Source organism: Monodelphis domestica, chromosome 1 (assembly GCF_027887165.1).
Source record: "Monodelphis domestica isolate mMonDom1 chromosome 1, mMonDom1.pri, whole genome shotgun sequence".
Lineage (NCBI taxonomy): Eukaryota > Metazoa > Chordata > Mammalia > Didelphimorphia > Didelphidae > Monodelphis > Monodelphis domestica.
In genome coordinates this window covers 378,220,165-378,241,067 of record NC_077227.1, presented here as the reverse complement: position 1 = coordinate 378,241,067, position 20,903 = coordinate 378,220,165, and the positions used below count along the sequence as shown (strand labels likewise).

General features: G+C 38.9%; 1 protein-coding gene across 1 annotated transcript; it reads right to left on the bottom strand.

The window, feature by feature from the left end:
• Positions 1–1,296: 1,296 nt before the first annotated feature.
• Positions 1,297–20,605, bottom strand: SMIM23 (small integral membrane protein 23). The gene is made up of 4 exons (XM_007474005.3): positions 20,465–20,605; positions 15,484–15,535; positions 15,181–15,248; positions 1,297–1,656 (listed from the first exon to the last, which is right to left on the bottom strand). Exons 1-4 carry the CDS (start codon positions 20,549–20,551, stop codon positions 1,444–1,446), a joined length of 420 nt encoding a protein of 139 aa, XP_007474067.1. The 5' UTR covers positions 20,552–20,605; the 3' UTR covers positions 1,297–1,443.
• Between the last annotated feature and the right edge of the window lie 298 nt (positions 20,606–20,903).

The following is a 20,903-nucleotide window of genomic DNA, read 5'->3' as shown; positions in this document are numbered from 1 at the left end:
AAGAACTTTATGAGGTAGGTGTTATTATCCCCTCTTTATAGTGGAGGAAACTGAAGAAAACAGAGGGTAAGTAACTTGCCCAGGATCACATAGGTAGTGTTTAAAGTTAGATTTGAACTCATTTTCCTGACTCCAGGCCTCTCCACTACCTAATATATCCTTAACTAGGTCTTCTATAGAAATTCTGAACCTAACACATTCAGATTAGAATTCATTCTCTTCCCCCTCCCAAACCTTTACCCTTTCTCCTATATTTTTGCTAAAAGTATTACCATCCTTCTAGTCACTCAAAAATTTTTCACTATCAGTCACTATCTCTCCTATCTCCCTCATCTCCCATGTCCAAACAGCTGCCATATCTTATTTATATTCTGTCAAATCATCTCTTCTCACACAGCCAACATCCTAGTTCAAGTTCTTATTACCTTGCCTCTGGACTATTGAAGGAGTCTCCTAATTTGCTTCCTTGTCTCCAGGCTCCACTCTTGAAACCATCCTCCATAGAGTTGTCAAATAGATATTCCTAAAGCATAAATCGTGTATTACTACCCTCCTCATGAAACTCTACTGGTTTTCTACAGTCTCTAAGTCATGAAACTTAGGAAAAAAATAAAACCTCATCTACCTGGCATTTAGAGCTCTTTGTATCCTGACTGCATCCCACCTTTCCGGTCTGATTTTTCCTCACTCTTCTTAAACCATGCTCCAGTCAAACTGACCAGTTTATACTTCCCTGTACAAGACATTCCATTTTGTGCCTTAGTACAGTGTGTCCCAAAGCCTGGAATACGCTACTCATCTCTACATCTTAGAACTCTTTTCGGTGTTCCACTAAAGTGTTACTGCCTATAAGAGAGCTTTCCTTGTTTCAGCAAGAGTTAGATCCCCTCTTTCAAAATTATTTGGAATCTTCAAGTATTTGTACTTGGTCCATCTTCCCCATGTCTAGTAAGATTTAAAGTTCTTTGGGGACAGGAAACCTTTTTTTTTTTTGGTATCCCTATCACTTAACACAGTACCTGGTACATAGTAAGTAGCTAATAAATACTGGTTGAATTGATTTCTTATTCACCCCTGTTTAGCTTCTGCTGAAATATCTATAAACTCTAAGGAAATAATATCTATTTCTCTTGATACATGCTAATAGGGGGGGTGGGTAGGAGGTTCTACAATCAATATTAGACAAGACATGGTTTCTTTTATTCCATGGTTCCATAGATGGAATACTATCATGATTTGCATTACCTATATATTGGATGGCAAACAAAATTAATGAATTACTCTTGGAGGCAAGTGTTCTGCTTGGTTTTCAAATTATTTTATTCTTTGTTTTACCACATAGAGCAGTTAGTAACCAAGCCTGTTCTTGTCATATTGCATTGCAGTCAGAAGTGTTTTCATCAGCTCCATGAATAGGCCATTCCAGCTTCATCGCCAGAATGCTCATAAGTGATTCGTGAGGGTTACACACTTTTCATCTGGCCCTAGATCCCGTAAGTGATAATCTAGCCATTCTTCCAGGTCTTTCACCCGTTGTTCCAGGGCCCTTACTTCTTGTTCCATTCTCTCCTGAAGGGTGTCCAGGTTCTCTCTCAACCATAGTCCCATAGCCCTCACTGGTTCCTTTGGTTGATTCTTGAATTGATCATCAAAGCTCTGAAAGACAGAATGTTAAAATATTTCCCAATCTTATCAGTCCATAGAGATCTTTGTGCCTCCCCCATCCCATTTAGTCATGGCTTGATGACTGGCCGGTCAACCTTAAGTCCAGAATAGTAAACATACATGCCAGCCTCTTATCACCATCTTCCTTCCCAATCTAAATATAGCAAAAGAGAGTGAAGAAACCCAGGATAACATAGTTTCTAGGAAGTTTTCTTGAACTGGCTGAGTAATATATTCATTACTAAGAAGGACTTTCTGCAATCTCATTTTCAAGAACTTCACACAGACAAGTCAGGGCCATGGAGATAATGATGGTCTACTAATTCCTACACTGGTACTAAATATATGAAGTACTTTATATGCATAACCCATCTCCCAAACAAGGTGAGGAAGGAGAGGAAGGGTAACCTGTGATTCCTATTGCCTGTGGATTATGATTCTAGATTGCTGGAAAGAATGCTAAGGCAACCCTGCATAAAGGGGTGACGTTGATGTGAGAGTTTTGGGAAAGAAAGACGTTCTCCATTTCAGTTTTGAAAAAGGCACTCATGGTTCTAGATTCTTTTAGGAACTTAATTGAGTCATGTAGAGAAGAGGGAAGATGACTTTGGAAGGCAGCCATGGGGGTAAAGCTGGCTCTTCAACATGTCCTTGATTCTACTTTGCTTCCTTAGGGAATTTTCCCTTAGGTGAGATCAGGTCTCTCTTGGTTGAGCCAAGATCTCATCCTGATCTTTTATAAAGATATATAAAGACCTTGATTCACTGATTGGGTATGTTCTTGAATATTTGAATTGAATATTCTGATTTTGGCTTGATATTTGTTTGGATAAGTAGATTTCACTTATTATTCCTTTGTGATGCTCTTTTGCTTAACTAAGAATTTTATGAGAAATGGCCAAATTGTAGATATAAGCTTAAAGTAGACTTCCTCTTTTTAAGGAAAAGCACTCAGGAAAGCTAATGATTTTTCTTTTCTTTTTTGCTTTTAAACCTAAAATGTGTGCCTCTAGACCAGAAATATTTTGGGGAGGAGGAAATAGATATAATTTTAGTTCCATACTTTCTTTCTTAGGGAATAACAGATTAATCAGCTTTGTGCTCTTTCTTTTGCTCCCTATCAGGCTGGGATCATGGTATCCCATGGAAAGGGTAAGATTCCAGAAATGTCTATCAATGTTTTCCCTCAAACTGCCTGTCTATACATTTAGACATTCCATGTGGAAATACACATTTTACATATGTAACGTGTAATCTTACTTTATGTGAAAAAATAAAGTCACTAGCTTCCCTGGTTAGTATCATTTGAAGGGGGAAGAGTATGTCAGGCTTACACCCACAGCCTGAATGCTTTCCACTGAAAACTAGTTATACAACAGGCTGTCACAAATAATAATAGTGAGTTCATCCATTTGTCTAAAAAATGTTGAACAGAAATCAAAGAAATTATACAGATGAGAGTATACAATAAAACATGCATGAATGAATAAACTTTTGTTGATAAGACAGAGATGAGATTTTGGCTCAACCAAGAGAGAAGATTTGATCTCAGCCAAGGGAAAATTCTCTGAAACCTCTAGGAAGGCAAGCTAGAAATCAGGTTGATTTCTAGAAGCTAGAAAGCTAGAAAATAGGTTGAGCCAGCTTTGCCCACAAGGTTTCCAAAGTCTGTCTATTTGTCTGTCTTTCCCCATGGATCTTAAATTATTAATTTCCCCAAAAGTCTGGAAACACAGGAATTCTCTCCTGAAGCAGGAATAAAGAAAGGTGTTCCTCCCTAAAGTTCTTAAACCAATTTTGCACCTCATGCAGTCACACAGGGTCAGAATTGCCAGAAAGTGGGTTCTTCTACTGATCCAGAATCACAATCTGTGAAAATAGCTGTGGGGTATGACTTCAGTCTTTACCCAACTCTTCCCCACTCCTCGCTGCATCCCCCAAAGAGGAGTAGAGTTATGTACCTAATGCTATGTGCAAGACTGCACGCAGCTCATGTGCATCCATTGCAAGTTTGGAGAGACCATTAATTTTTTAAGGGGTATGTGCATGTGAGAAGGAATGTAAAAGGCATTGCCCTCATGAGAATTGAAGTGACTCCTCCTCCTGCCACAGGCAAAAGCAAATTAAGAAGGTTTAGTCATAGCAAAGAGAATGGAACTTTCAGGGTAGACACCATGAAGACTGGGAGCAGGTTTAGGACACCATGAGGGAATGGAATAGGACACCTACAGGTTGAGAGAGAAAGGCCCATGCCAGAAAGTGGGAGTGAGACTTGGTGACCGCCAGAGTGATGGAGCCATCAAGGATCTCAGTGTGATGCTGAGACATACAAAGTAGAAGCAATTTCACCAATGCTTTATAAAGATGCAGGCTAGAAGTGAGAACAGAATAACTAAATGACTACAAATAAATGATTAATTCATACCATTGCAAAAATTAATACCATAGAGGGGCAAGTAGGTGCCTCAATGATGGATTGTGAGTCAGGCCTAGAGATGGGAGGTCCTGGGTTCAAATTTGGCCTCAGCCACTTCTGTGTGACTCTGGTAAAATCATTTAACCCCTATTTTCTAGCCCTTACCACTCGTCTGCCTTGGAACCAATGCACAGAATTTAATACTATGCCTATAGAAAGATAGTTTAGAAGAACACAGCAAGGGGGCAGAGTCAAGATGGCAGCCTAGAAGGAGCAGAAGTTCAGACCTCTGAATACCCTTCCTTACTCATCACAAATGGAATGTTCCTAGGGGACTGAAAATCAAACCTAACAACAAGAAAGAGCAAAGGAATCCTCCTGCTGGACTCAATTCAAAAGGTAACCCCCCCCTAAAGCCAGAATCCAAGAACACTTGGGTTTAAAGTGAAGGCAGAAGGAAGGTCCCAGGACCCCTCCCTCCCCCTGCCCACCTAGAGCGCTGAGACTCAAGCGGCAGCGGGAACTTTTGGGCGGGCAAAGGTGCTGGTCTGGAGGGCTGTGCCAAGATCAGAGCATCAAACACAGATGGCAGGGAAGGAGTTAGAGAGGGAGCATAGAGCTGGCAGCCTGGCCAGAGCTGTGTAGATCCTCCATATTTGCTACAGCCTTACAGGAGGTCTTGGCCTCAGAGCACACCCAGCCCAACCAAGAACTTAATCCCATCAAAAGTCTTCAGAACTCCAGGAAGTCCAGGCTCCACACCTCTCCCTCAATGACTGCTGGACTTTAATCCAATCAAAAGCCTCCAGAGAACAGGGAAGCTCAAACTCCCAACAACCCTCCCCCAGAAACTGCGCCAAGAGATCTTCTGTCAAAGCTCCAAGAGGGGAGACTGACAGAAGCCCCCAAAAGCAAAAATGAGAGGAGCAAGAGCACAGACAAATATGGGAAGCAAAGAAGGGGTGGATATGAGCAAACAACAGAAAAAGAAGAAAGAAATTACAATAGATAGCTTCTATACAGTGAATGGAACAGAGGGGAAGGGATCAGCAAATGATAAATCAGAAATCCCAGCAAATTGGATACAGGATTTGGAAGAACTCAAAATGAAACTCAAAACACAATTAATAGAGTCTGAAGACAACTTTAACAGCAAGATAAGTCATCTGGAAACAGAAAACAGTGTCTTGAAAGCCAAAATTAATCAGCTGGAAAATGAGGCAGAGGCAATACCAACTTCCAGTCAAGATGGCGGCGTAGAAGCAGCAAAAGTTCAGACCTTGGAAACCCTTCCTTACCGATCACAAACAGAGTGCTCCTAGGACACCAAAATTCAAGCTGAACAACAGGATAGACCTGGGGAACCCTCCTCCTGGACCTGGATCAAAAGGTATCGCACCCCAAAAGCCAGAACCCTAGATCACTTGGATCTAAGGGGCAGACAGAAAGAAGGTCCCAGAACCCATCCCCCCCAACCCAGAGTGCTGAACCCATGGCAGCAGCGGGAACCTCAGGGCTCTGAGGACTCACCTTGAAAGCAACCTGAGCCAGTCTCTGGGGCGCCCAACACAGATGGCAGGGAAACAGAGAGAGAAGGGGGAAGCCTGTAGCACCCTGGCTGGGTCCTTCCATCTGAGTCTCAAGGGAGGTCCCAGCTTTAGGGCACCAGTTGAACCCAATCCCATCAGGAGCCCTCAGAGCTAGTGAAAGGACAGAAAACTCAGGGCTGGCAAAGGGGTTGCTCTGAAGAGCTTATCTTGAAAGTAACCTGGGCCAGTCTCCGGGCATTCAACACAGACTGTGGAGGAGGAGGTTGTTTTTTTTTCTTCCCTTTTTTGGCTTGGGGATCATTCGGCCCACACCACCTGAACCTAATCCCATCAGGAGCCCTCAGAGCTTCTGAAAGAACAAAAACCTCAGGGCCGGTGACGGGCTTACCTTGAAAACAACCCAGGCCAGTCTCCAGGCATTCAACACAGATTGTGGAGGAGGAGGTTTTTTGCTTCAGGACTCATTTGGCCCAAACCAGGTGAACCTAATCCCATCAGGAGCCCTCAGAGGCCAGGCAAGCCACGACCCCTTCCCCCTTAGAGAGCAGGGTCTTCTGAAAGAACCAGCTGAACCTAATCACATCAGGAGCCCTCAGAGGCCAGGGAGGCCATGTACCTCACCCCTTAGAGAGCAAGGTCTTCTGAAAAAACAGAAACCTAGAGGCTAGGTCAAGATGGCAGCCTAGAAGGAGCATAGACTTGGCAGCCTGGCCAGAGCTTTGGAGATCCTCCATATTTGCTCCAGCCGCCCAGGAAGTTTAAAACTCAGAGTAAACCCAGCCCAACTAAGCTGAACTCAATCCCATCAAAAGTCTCCAGAACGCAGGGAAGCCCAGGATCCCCATCCATCCTCATTGACTGCTAGACTTTAAGCCAATCAAAAGCCTCCAGAGGACAGGAAAGCTCAAACCCCCAACAATCCTCCCCCAGAGATTATACCAAGAGATCTTCTGTTAAAGCTCCAAGAGAGGAGACCGATAGAAGTCCCCAAAAAACAAAAAAATGAGAGGAACAAGAGCACAGACAAATACGGGGAGTAAAGAAGGGGTGAATTTGAACAAACAACAGAAACAGAAGAAAGAAACTACAATAGACAGCTACTACTCACCAAATGGAACAGAGGGGGAGAGATCAGCAAGCGATAAACCAGAAATCCCAGCAAATTGGATACAGGCTGTGGAAGAACTCAAAACACAACTAAGAGAGGCTGAAGACAATTGGGAAAAGAACTTAAAAATTAAGATAAGTCATCTGGAAACAGAGGCACTTGAACTAAAACAAGAAAATAGTGTCCTGAAAGCCAAAATCATCCAGCTGGAAAATGAGGCAAAAGAGATGAAAGATGAGGTAAAGAGGATGAAAGACGATCTTCAAAGAAAATCAGACCAGAAGAAAAAAGACGACCAAAAAGCCAGAGATGAAATCCAATCTTTAAGAACCAGAGTAAAACAACCAGAATCAAGTGACCTCACAAGGCAGCAGGACACTATAAAACAAAATGAAAAGAATGAAAAAATTGAGGAAAATGTGAAGCATCTCATTCACAAAACAGACAATTTAGAAAATCGTTCAAGAAGAGACAATTTAAGAATAATTGGACTACCAGAAGACCACGACAAAAGAAAAAGCCTGGACATAATACTAGAGGAAATTATCCAGGAAAACTGTCCCGAGATCCTAGAACAAGAGGGGAAAATGGAGATTGAAAGAATCCACAGATCACCCCCTGTATTTAATCCCCCAACTGACAACACCAAGAAATATTATAGCCAAATTCAAAAACAATCAGATGAGAGAACAGATATTACAAGCTGCCAAGAAGAAGCCATTCAGATAGCATGAAAACATGGTGAGGATAACACAGGATCTGACTGCATCCACACTGAAGGACCGAAAGGCATGGAATATGATATTCTGGAAAGCAAGGGAACTAGGTCTACAGCCAAGAATAAAATACCCATCAAAACTGACTATATTCTTACAGGGGAAAGTATGGTCATTTAACACAACAGAAGAGTTCCAAGCATTCATAAATAAAAGACCAGACCTGAACAGAAAATTTGAAGTCCAACCACAGAACTCAAGAGAATCATCAAAAGGTAATTAAAAAAGAGGGGAAAAAACAACAGCAACAACAACAAAAATTTTTAAGAGACTCAATAAGTTAAAATGATATGTATCCCTATAAGAAAAGAGGTCATTGGCAACTCTTAAAAACTGTTGCTATCACCTGAGCAGCTAGAAGAACTACACTCAGAGGGAACAGTGACAAACTGTATAGGATGAAAGGACCAGACATAAATAGGTGTATAGATATATGCATGCATAAATACATATACATGTGTATGTATATATATATATATACACATGACTAAAGCTAAAAAAGAAAAGAGGTTATGACTAAAAGAAATGGGAAAAGAAACAAAATGGGGGTAAATTTATATGTCACAAAGAAGCTCATGGCGGGAGTGGGAAGAACATCGATACACTGGCAGGGTAAAGAGGTTGGAGATAGGAAATACTCAACTCTTATGTACTTTTAAACTGACCCAAAGAGGGAAGAACAATCCAATCCATTGGGGAAGAGAATAGATTTGCGCCCTATAGGGGAGTAGAAGTGTAAAAAACAGACTGGTGGGGAGGGAAGCAGTACAAGGGAGGGGGAGGGTGGGGGGGAAATTTTAAAAAGACTACAGGGGAAAATAAGGGAGGGAATAAGAAGGGAGGGGGGTAGAAAGGGAAATACAAGGGGGACTGATTTAAAGTAAATCACTGGATTAAAAGTTAGAGCTGAAGAAGAAAGGTTAGAATTAGGGAAGGATATCAAAATGCCAGGGAGTCCACAAGTGACAGTCATAACTTTGAACGTGAATGGGATGAACTCACCCATAAAATGTAGACGAATAGCAGAATGGATTAGAATCCAAAACCCTACCATATGTTGTCTTCAAGAAACACACATGAGGCGGGTTGACACCCACAAGGTCAGAATTAAAGGATGGAGTAAGAACTTCTGGGCCTCAACTGATAGAAAGAAGGCAGGAGTGGCAATCATGATATCTGATAAAGCCAATGCAAAAATAGACCTGATCAAAAGGGATAGGGAAGGTAATTATATTTTGTTAAAAGGGACTCTAGACAACGAGGAAATATCACTAATCAACATGTATGCACCAAATAATATAGCACCCAAATTTCTAATGGAGAAACTAGGAGAATTGAAGGAAGAAATAGACAGTAAAACCATATTAGTGGGAGACTTGAACCAACCATTATCAAATTTAGATAAATCAAATCAAAAAATAAATAAGAAAGAGGTAAAAGAAGTGAATGAAATCTTAGAAAAATTAGAATTAATAGACATATGGAGAAAAATAAATAGGGATAAAAAGGAATACACCTTCTTCTCAGCACCACATGACACATTCACAAAGATTGACCATACATTAGGTCACAGAAACATGGCACACAAATGCAGAAAAGCAGAAATAATAAATGCAGCCTTTTCAGACCACAAGGCAATAAAAATAATGATCAGTAATGGTACATGGAAAACCAAATCAAAAACTAATTGGAAAACAATACTCCAAAATTGTTTAGTTAGAGAAGAAATCATAGAAACAATTTCATCGAGGAAAATGACAATGGCGAGACATCCTTTCAAACCTTATGGGATGCAGCCAAAGCGGTACTCAGAGGTAAATTCATATCCCTGAGTGCATATATTAACAAACTAGGGAGAGCAGAGCTCAATCAATTGGAAATGCAAATAAAATAACTCAAAAGTGACCAAATTAAAAACCCCCAACAGAAAAGCAAACTAGAAATCCTAAAAATTAAGGGAGAAATTAATAAAATCAAAAGTGATAGAACTATTGATTTAATAAATAAGACAAGAAGCTGGTACTTTGAAAAAACAAACAAAATAGACAAAGTACTGGTCAATCTAATTAAAAAAAGGAAGGAAGAAAAGCAAATTAATAGCATCAAAGATGAAAAGGGGGACATCACCTCTGATGAAGAGGAAATTAAGGCAATCATTAAAAATTACTTTGCCCAATTAATTATATGGCAATTAATACACCAATTTAGGTGATATGGATGAATATATACAAAAATACAAACTGCCTAGACTAACAGAAGAAGAAATAGAATTCTTAAAAAATCCCATTATCAGAAAATGAAATCCAACAGGCCATCAAAGAACTTCCTAAGAAAAAAATCCCTAGGGCCTGATGGATTCATCAGTGAATTCTATCAAACATTCAGAGAACAATTAATCCCAATACAATACAAACTATTTGACATAATAAGCAAAGAGGGAGTTCTACCAAACTCCTTTTATGACACAAACATGGTACTGATTCCAAAACCAGGAAGGTCAAAAACAGAGAAAGAAAACTATAGACTAATCTCCCTAATGAATATAGATGCAAAAATCTTAAATAGGATACTAGCAAAAAGACTCCAGCAAGTGATCAGAAGGGTCATCCATCATGATCAAGTAGGATTTATACCAGGGATGCAGGGCTGGTTCAATATTAGGAAAACCATCCATATAATTGACCACATCAACAAGCAAACCAACAAGAACCACATGATTATCTCAATAGACGCAGAAAAAGCCTTTGATAAAATACAACACCCATTCCTATTAAAAACACTAGAAAGCATAGGAAAAGAAGGGTCGTTCCTAAAAATAATAAACAGTATATATCTAAAACCATCAGCTAATATCATCTGCGATGGGGATAAACTAGATGCATTCCCAATAAGATCAGGAGTGAAACAAGGATGCCCATTATCACCTCTACTATTTGACATTGCACTAGAAACACTAGCAGTAGCAATTAGAGAAGAAAAAGGAATTGAAGGCATCAAAATAGGCAAGGAGGAGACCAAGTTATCACTCTTTTTGGATGAAATGATGGTCTACTTAAAGAATCCTAGAGATTCAACCAAAAAGCTAATTGAAATAATCAACAACTTTAGCAAAGTTGCAGGATACAAAATAAACCCACATAAGTCATCAACTTTTCTATATATTTCCAACACAGCTCAGCAGCAAAAACTAGAAAGAGAAATCCCATTCAAAATCACCTTAGACAAAATAAAATACCTAATCTCCCGAGACAAACACAGGAACTATATGAACACAACTACAAAACACTCGCCACACAACAAAAACTAGACTTGAGCAATTGGAAAAAACATTAACTGCTCATGGATAGGATGAGCCAATATAGTAAAAATGACCATCCTACCCAAACTTATTCATCTATTTAGTGCCATACCCATGGAACTCCCAAAAAATTTCTTTACTGATTTAGAAAAAACCATAACAAAGTTCATTTGGAATAACAAAAGATCAAGGATATCCAGGGAAATAATGAAAAAAAAAACACACAAATGAGGGGGGGGCCTTGCAGTCCCAGACCTCAAACTATATTACAAAGCAACAGTCATCAAAACAATTTGGTACTGGCTAAGAGACAGAAAGGAGAATCAGTGGAATAGACTGGGGGCAAGTGACCTCAGCAAGACAGTATACGATAAACCCAAAGATCCCAGCTTTTGGGACAAAAATCCACTATTTGATAAAAACTGCTGGGAAAATTGGAAGACAGTGTGGGAGAGATTAGGAATTGATCAACACCTCACACTCTACACCAAGATAAATTCAAAATAGGTGAATGACTTAAACATAAAGAAGGAAACCATAAGTAAATTGGGTAAACACAGAATAGTATACATGTCAGACTTTTGGGAGGGGAAAGACTTTAAAACCATGCAAGACATAGAAAGAATCACAAAATGTAAAATAAATAATTTCAATTACATCAAATTAAAAAGCTTTTGTACAAACAAAACCAATGTAACTAAAATCAGAAGGAAAACAACAAATTGGGAAAAAATCTTCATAAAAACCTCTGACAAAGGTTTAATTACTCAAATTTATAAAGAGCTAAATCAATTGTACAAAAAACCAAGCCATTCTCCAATTGATAAATGGGCAAAGGACATGGATAGGCAGTTTTCAGATAAAGAAATCAAAACTATTAATAAGCACATGAAGAAGTGTCCTAAATCTCTTATAATCAGAGAGATGCAAATCAAAATAACTCTGAGGTATCACCTCACACCTAGCAGATTGGCTAACATGATAGCAAAGGAAAGTAATGAATGCTGGAGGGGATGTGGCAAAGTAGGGACATTAATTCATTGCTGGTGGAGTTGTGAACTGATCCAACCATTCTGGAGGGCAATTTGGAACTATGCCCAAAGGGCAATAAAAGAATGTCTACCCTTTGATCCAGCCATAGCACTGTTGGGTCTATACCCCAAAGAGATAATGGAGAAAAAGACTTGTACAAGAATATTCATAGCTGCACTCTTTGTGGTGGCCAAAAATTGGAAAACGAGGGGATGCCTTTCAATTGGGGAATGGCTGAACAAATTGTGGTATATGTTGATGATGGAATACTATTGTGCAAAAAGGAATAATAAAGTGGAGGAATTCCATGGAGACTGGAACGACCTCCAGGAAGTGATGCAGAGAGAGGAGCAGAACCAGGAGAACATTGTACACAGACACTAATACACTGTGGTATAATCGAACGTAATGGACTTCTCCATTAGTGGTGGTGTAACGTCCCTGAACAATATGCAGGGATCTAGGAGAAAAAACACTATTCATAAGCAGAGGACAAACTGTGGGAGTAGAAACACCGAGGAAAAGCAACTGCCTGACTACAGTGGTTGAGGGGACATGACAGAGGAGAGACTCTAAACAAACACTCTAATGCAAATATTAACAACATGGCAATGGGTTCGAATCACGAACACATGTGATACCCAGTGGAATCACGTGTCGGCTACAGGGGGTGGAGGGTAGGAAAAGAAAATGATCTTTGTCTTTAATGAATAATGCATGGAAATGATCAAATAAAATATTATAAAATTAAAAAAAAAGAAAATGAGGCAAAGGAGATGAAAGATGAGCCAAAGAAGATGAAAGATGAGGCAAAGGAGATGAAAGATGAGATAAAGAGGATGAAAGATGACCTCCATAGAAAATCAGACCAGAAAGAGAAGGATTACCAAAAAGCCAGGGATGAAATCCAGTCTTTAAGAACCAGAATACAACAACTAGAATTAAGTGACCTCACAAGGCAGCAGGACACTATAAAACAAAATGAAAAGAATGAAAAAATTGAGGAAAATAAGAAGCATCTCATTCACAAAACAGAGGATTTAGAAAATCGTTAGAGGAGGGGCAATTTAAGAATCATTGGTCTATCAGAAGACTATGACAAAATAAAAATCCTGGATACAATACTACAGGAAATTTATTCAAGAAAACTGCCCTGATATTCTAGAACAAGAGGGAAAAGTGGAGATTGAAAGAATCCACAGATCACCTCCTGTACTTAATCCCCAACTGACAACACCCAGGAATGTTATAGCCAAATTTAAGAACTATCAGACCAAAGAAAAAATATTACAAGCTGCCAAGAAGAAGTCATTCAGATACCATGGAACCACAGTGATTATAACACAGGATCTGGCTACATCCACACTGAAGGATTGAAAGGCATGGAATATGATATTCTGGAAAGCAAGGGAACTAGGTCTACAATCAAGAATCAACCACCCAGCAAAACTGACTATATTCTTACAGGGGAAAGTATGGTCATTCAACAAAATAGAAGACCACAGCATTTAAAAGTTGATCAGTAAACCTTAGAGGTCATCTAGTCAAGACCTCTTCTGTTCTAGATGAGGGAGACCAAGGGTTCAGAGAATCAAACAGGCTGTCAGCAACAAAGCTGGCATTTGAAGGCAGGTCCTTTGGTCTCAACTCCCCAGAACATCCAAATCTATGTAAATCCATGAAAGTCTAAGGAGAAATTCCAGACAGAATGTTGCACTGACTTCAGGACAATTCTACTCATGAGACAGAGACTTCCCTAATTGATGCTGTGAGTTTAAGAGGAATAGTTAGAACCTATATGGAGCATCATAGGATCATAGAATTAGAACTGGAAGAGAACCTTGGAGGCCATTAAGTCTAACTCCCTCATTTTACAGAGGAGAAAACTGCATTTTTTTTTCAGGATCACCGAATGAGCAAGTTCTTGAAGTGAGATTTGAACCTGTCTTCTTTACTTCAGACCCAGTGCTCAAACCACTACATGCTGTTGCCTCTTGGGTGACACATATTCCGCTGCTTTGCTAAGGTCTTAGATACCATTCTATGTAAATAAATTCATTTACTTTTTAATTCCTTTATTCAGAAAAACTGAAGATTCTTTTCAAAGTCATGAGCCAGATTCTGATCTTCCAAGCCAAAGAGGCAGAGTTCTGGATTTGAGGTGAGAGGATCTGGGTTCAAATCCCAGCTTTGCTGCTGATAGCTTGTTTGACTCTGAACCTGGGCTCCCTCATCTAGAAAAGGAAAGGTCTTTACTAGATGATCTCAAGCTCTACTGCAGTGATTTTCTAAACTATCTTCCTACCAGCAGAGTATTAATTTTTGCAGTCATGACAATTGCTAACATTTGTTTCTGGTATGAGTTAATCATTTGTTTGTAATATTAGAACACTTTCTGTCTTCTTCTTGGTATCTGATCAAAAGTATTACCTTCATCATTCATACAGTCCCTGAGCATTCGTTGAATATCAATTAAGTTAAAAAGATTACTGTTTTTTTCTTTTTGGTTATTCATTTGCCATTCTTCAGGGATCCCCAGTCAGAATCATTGCCTTCCTACTTCTTCCCAAAGAGAACACCTATAGAACTGTGTAAATTTGAGCAAGCCATCCAATAGATATGCATTCCTGTTTGATTATTTACAAAGTGGGGATAATATGACCTGCTCAGGATTTGTGAGATTCATTGAGAAAATGATTATGAAGATGTTATCTCCTGTCCCATAAACAGGTTCTTATAAGGAAGAAAGCTCATATCTGCTACCCTATTCATCCCATTTGTTCTTACTAGCCCCAAGATGCCAAGAAAAGTCACACTTGCCTCTTTTATTCTCTCCCAGCTATTATTCATTCATCAATCAATATGTATTAAGCATTTAGTATATCTGAGTTATAAGTGCTTCAAGATCAAGAATGAGTATACAAATCACACCATTTTCATACTGAAAATTTAACAACCAGCTTTTATGAGGCATTCAAACTGGCTTCTTGCACACATCTGATCTCAGATCATTCAAGCATTATATATTTTTCACCATTTCATGTATTCATCTTTTCTTTAAAATGAGGTTAGCTAAATTCAGACAGTATATGACAAAGTGCGGAATGTGTGATGTTGATGATAAATGAGGGGAAAATGAGTAGAAACGATCATATAAAAGTTGTTAGGGAAAAGTTTATGAAGGAGGTTGTCTCCTAATTGGATAGTGACAAAGGGAGAGGGATGCACAATGGGAATGAGGATGGCTTGGGTGTGGATCCTTAAGGGTAGAACTGCCATTCCGGGGGAGACTTAGGTGAATGGTTTACTTCAAACCTAGATTCTGAGTTCAGTACCTTGGAAGCTTCATGACTCCTAGAGTAATTGCATTCTTGGATCCCTTTTGTGCTGTCTGCGCTTTTTTCTGGAGCCAAGACACAACATTAAAATTTGGTTTTACTAGAAGGAGCAATAAATGGCATAAATATAATTCATATTCATGCCTGAGTTCTTTCATCCCAATCCCAACACTGGAGGATGGAGAGGGGACAGAAGGAATCCTTTGCCTAAGCCAGACTTCTTCCCCAAATAGATCTATATTCAAATTCCCCCACCCCGACTCTTCTACAGGGATGTTTAGGGAGCTCAAGTCTTCTTACCTGATATCCACATGGCCACATAGAGCGACAAAATCAGCAATATTAGGATGCTCTGCAGTAGAGAAATGGGGAAAGGGAGGAGAGTCAAGGTGAGCAGTTAGTTTCCTCAGGACCTTTTTAAAAAAACAAAAAACTCTCATTTCTGTCTTAGAATTGATACTGAGTATCAGTTCCAAGGCAGAAGAGTGGTAAGGTGGGGAGGGGGTAAGTGACTTGCCCAGGATCACATAGCAAGGAAGTGTCTGAGGCCTAATTTGAACCTAGAATTTCCTGTCTCCAGGTCCAGCTCTCTATCCACTGAGCTACCCAGCTGTCCTGACTCATATATTGTTGCATTACTTAGTAATAACACATAGTAAATATGGGTCTTTCTCTGAGAACTTACTAAGTACCAAATAAATTAGTTCAAATTTATATAATCACAGCAATAACTTTGAAAGACTTAGTAACTCAGATCAATACAATGACCCAGCACAATTCCAAAGGACTCACGATGAAAAAGGCTGTCTCCAGATAGAAAACAGATGGACTCAGATTATAAAGTGAAGCATGTATTTTTTCTCTTTATTTTATTACCTTCTATTTGGGGGTGGAGTGGGGGGGAGGTGGGGGAGGAGAATATTGCTAATGCAGAAACTTGATTTATATGTCTATATATATTTCTAATGTTTTTTTTTTCTTACCTTCTCAATAGGTGAGGGGGAGAAGAGAGTTTAGAATTGAAAATAAAATAAAACTTAATAAAAAAATTAAATCACTTCAAATTGATAAGTATTTGTTGAGCATTTACTATATAAAGGACTCTGTACTAGGTGCTATAGAGATATAAAGAAGTGCCAATATAGTCCCTTCCTTCAAGGATTTTGTAGTCTTATTTTAAAGATAAGATGAAGTGTCGGAGAATGCATTTAATGCTAGAATAATCTGAGATTTCCTCAGATGGGTGCTAGAGCCAGACTGAATGTTTCACAAAAAGCTGATTGTTAAATTTTCACTATAAGTATTTATACCTTGGAAACTGGCTAAAGCTAAAAATCAGGACTTGATTGGTTTGTTGATTTTTTTAGACTTAAATAGTTATAAAGAGGTATAATCCAGATAAAATTGCATCTCTGAGAGAAGGAAGGGAAAGGAAGGAGGGAGACAAATTGATCTTATAATTTCAGAAAATGTATGTTCAATATTGTTAATACATGTAATTGGGAAAATAAAATCTTTGAACAAAAATATACAAAAAAGTGATGAAGAAAATGTTAATGAGGTAGACTAAACTTAAAAATGCATCATGGGCATATATATTTTTTTATAGATCTAGTCATTAAATATTTATCAGCAAACCCCAGGTAAGGGGTGGGGGACTCAATCTGTTACCTATGATTTAATGGATAACACCTGAGAAGGTATTGAGGTACATTATTAACCTTCTGTCTTGGAATCAATAATGGGTATTGGTTCTAAGGCAGATGAGTGGTAAGGGTTAGGCAGTGGGGGTTAAGTGACTTGCCCAGGGTGTCTCACAGCTAGGAAGCATCTGAGGCCAGAATTGAACCTAGGATGATCTCCGGTCTCTGAGTCTGGCTCTCAATCTACTGAGCCACCCAGCTGCCCCCTATTGAGGTACTTTAAAAATTAAATGACTTGTCTAGAGTCATTAAATAAGTGTCAGAGGCAGGATTTGAACCTAGGCATTCTTGACTCCCAAGCACTTTGTCTATCATACCACAATGCCCTTCCTACTCTGAAGAGATATTGACCAATCAGTCAATATCGCTAGGTGCTGGGCCTGACCCTGGGGATATAAATACAAAGAATGAAAAAATCCTTACACACAAGGAATTTGTATTCTAATGGGAGAGACATCAAATACAAAGACATGCATATATATATATATATGTATATAAATAACATATATACATATGCATACATAGAGCATAAATAAAAAGTGACTAAATACAAATATTTATAGAGTAGTTGAATACAAAGTGGGTTTGCAGAGAGAACACTAGTATTTGAGAAAATTGAGAAAAGCTTCTGGTAGAAGATAGTACCTTAGCGACATCATAAAGGCAAGGAGGGATTCTATTAGATTCTATGGATGTAAGAAGGCAGTGAATTCTAGGCATATAGAATGACCAATACAAAGGCATGGAAATGGGAGATGGAGTAGCAAGCATGAAGAAGAGAGAGAAGACCAGTTTGTTAAGTTTGTCTGGATCAGAGTGTAGGAGGGGTAGGAGTGTCCAATGATTAGATTGGGGCCAAGTTGTACAAGGCTTTAAATGCTCAATAGAAGAGTTCATATTTTATCCTTGAAGCATGAGGCAGCCACTGGGGTTGATTAAAGAATTACTTGGTCAGATTCTTGTTTAAAGAAAATGACATTGGCAGCCGTATATAGGATGGACTGAAGTGACGGATTTGAGACAGAGAGGCCATCTGGCAAGATGGTGCAATGACCTAGGCATGAGGTCATGAGAGCCTGAACTAAGAGAGGTAGCTGTGTAAGTGAAGAGGAGGAATTAGATACAAGAGATATCGTGAAGAAGAAATTGCAAGAATGGATATGTGAAGTGAGGGGTAGTCTGGAGCCAAGGTTATTGTCAAGGCTTATGGATTTAAGAAACTGAAAGGAGAGTAATGTTTTGAATAGAAATAGAGATATTTGGAAGAAGAGAAATTTTTTTGGGGGAAAGATAATGACTTCTGTTTTGGACATGTAGAGTTTGGGATACCTCTGAGGAAGCCAGTTTGAAATGTCCAGTAGGCAAATGGTGATGTAATCTGAAATGTGGGAGATAGACTAAGGGCTGGGTACATAGATCTATAAGTCATCTGGATAGAAGTAATTAAATCCATGGAAGTTGATGAGGTCATAGAGGGTATATAGAGAGAAGATTATCCAGGATGGTGATGTCAGGAGCCCTTACAATTAGGGGTCATGACGTGGATGATGATCCAACAAAGGAGACTGAGGAGTGGTCAGACATGTAGAAATATCAAGAAAAAAGCAATTCCTACTCTTGAAGATTGTACATTCCATTTGGACAATTTTCAAAAGATGAATTATTGGGGATTAGTGACCATGTGAAAAAATGCTCCAAATCATTAAAAAAAAATGCACATTTTAAAAATGAGGTTTTATCTCATTCCCAGAAAGCTGGAAATGATGAAAAAAAAAACAGAAACAATCATTATTTCAGGGACTATGGGAAAACATACACATTAATCTACTGAGGGTGGGGGTATGAATTGCTGTCAACATTCAGGAGAACAATTTGGAATGATGCAAGGGAAACACTAAATTATTCATGCCCTTTAATACTGCTATTGGTTGTTCACCCCAAGGCAGTTAAATACAGAAAGAAATGTATAAAATCTGTCTGTCTGTCTGTCTATCTATCTATCTATGTTTCTAACGATATATATGTATCTTAGCAGCAAAGGACTGAAAGCAAAGTGGGAACTCATTAAATGAAGAATGTATGAATAAACTGTGATATTTGGATGTTATTGTGCAATAAGAAATAACATTTAGAAAATTCAGAGAAGCATGGGTTAAGATTTATATCAACCAATACAAAATGAAATAATCAAAACAAGGATATTATCTACAACTATAATAATGTAAATGAAGAAAAGAAAGGAGAAACACGACTACTTAAAAAAAATAATCTATGGTTCCAGATAACAAATTATAAATCTCCTTACCTTTGACAGGGATTATGGGGCAGAATGTGGTATTCATTGATTACCTCATCTCTGTATTGGTAATATTTCCAATATTTTTGCTTAACAGAAGCCAAAATCTTGGCTACAAAGCAGGATTGAATTCTTGGGAAATTTTCTAGCTAAATTAACTCATCACCCTGCCCCACTTCCTCCAGATATTCCTCTACTGGACTCTGAACCACTCCCATTTTTAAATTTCCTTTTGCATATTGTCTTCTCTCATTCTATGGAAAGTGCCTTAAAGGCAAGTCAGAAGAAAGAGCCTACACTTCAGAGTCTGGAACATTTAGCTCAGATGACTCCAATAGAAATTTCCTTTTTCTTTTTAAAAATTAATTTATTAATATCTTACATTAAAATTCTCAGATATTTCCCTTTCTCTTTCCCTTCCCTGCACTAGAGAAGCATCATTTGCATACACACACACACACACACACACACACACACACATATATAAAACTATACCTTGCTTATTTCTGTTTATTAGTTCTTTCTCTGGAGGTGGACATGTGTAATATTTTTTTAAACAATATTGCTGTTGCTGCATAGAATATTCTCATATTCTTTTGTGGTAGGTGCTAGGAGAAAGGCAACTAGCTGGGTCATGACCTGGATAGAATACTGGCCTAAAGTCAAGATGATTTGATTCTGCCTTAGTTGCTTTGCTAGCTGTGTGGCCCTTTCACTTACTCTCTGTCTCAATTTCCTTACTTACATCATGGCACCTTCCTGTATCAGATGAGACCATATTTGTAAAGCTCATCTCAAATCTTAAAATGCTATCTGTTTGTTGTTCAGTTGTTTAGTTGTGTCTGATTCTTTGTGACCCTATTTGGGGTTTTCTTAGCAGCAATACTGGAATGGTTTGCCATTTCCTTCTCATTTTACATATGAGGCAAACAGGGTTAGGTGATGTGCCCCAAGGTCACACAGCTAGTAAATGTCTGAGACCGGATTTGAACTCAGTAAAATGAGTCTAACTTCTGACACAAGTGGGAGGCCAGATTCGAACAGGAACTGAACTCTTCGATTAAGTTTTAGTAATTGATTTCAATGGTAAATAAAAAACTTCAGTATTCCTATAAAAAAAACAAAAACAAAAACTTCAAGCCTAGTACTCCATCCACTGAACCACCCCAATTGCCTAAAGACCAGGAAAACACAGTAAATAATCAAGAGCTGAACCGAATAAATATTTAAGTACCAAAATACATGGCACAGACAAGAAATGTTAGATCTAGGCTAATGTCACCTGTTTTTTCTCCACAGAAGCAGCACCAACTCTTCTGGATAACACCGCTTTTCTTTTCCAAATGATGCCTTCCTGTCCGACCTGCATATTCTAGGAAAAAAAACAGAAAAGTCAAATAATTTCAACAGGCCTCCTGCCAACTACATCTCCCTAGCTGGGTTCCCTCCCAACACACTACCTCAAGCCTCTCGCTCAGGACTTTCATTCCATCCCCATGATGTCATAGAAGGTGATGGCATTAGGCAGGGCTATAGTCAAGTGGGCAGGGCAGGGGAACTTTCTAGAAAACCCAGTCTTGTCCCTGGGCTTGTAGAGGTTTAAAGTAGGGAAGGAACAAGATTAGGAAATAGGAACATTTTGGTTTGGGTGTTTCTTTGCCAATTCCCTGTCCATTCTCCCCAATCTTTTTCTCAGTGACAATGTCTCAATCTCATTTAAT

Coding starts and splice junctions, on each gene's coding strand:
- SMIM23 (XM_007474005.3), bottom strand. CDS start 20,551: ATGCAGGTCGGACAGGAAGGCATCATTTGGAAAAGAAAAGCGGTGTTA. Junction 15,536..20,464: donor CTTCTGTGGAGAAAAAACAG/GTGACATTAGCC, acceptor TCTCTACTGCAG/AGCATCCTAATATTGCTGAT. Junction 15,249..15,483: donor TGTGGCCATGTGGATATCAG/GTAAGAAGACTT, acceptor TCTTGGCTCCAG/AAAAAAGCGCAGACAGCACA.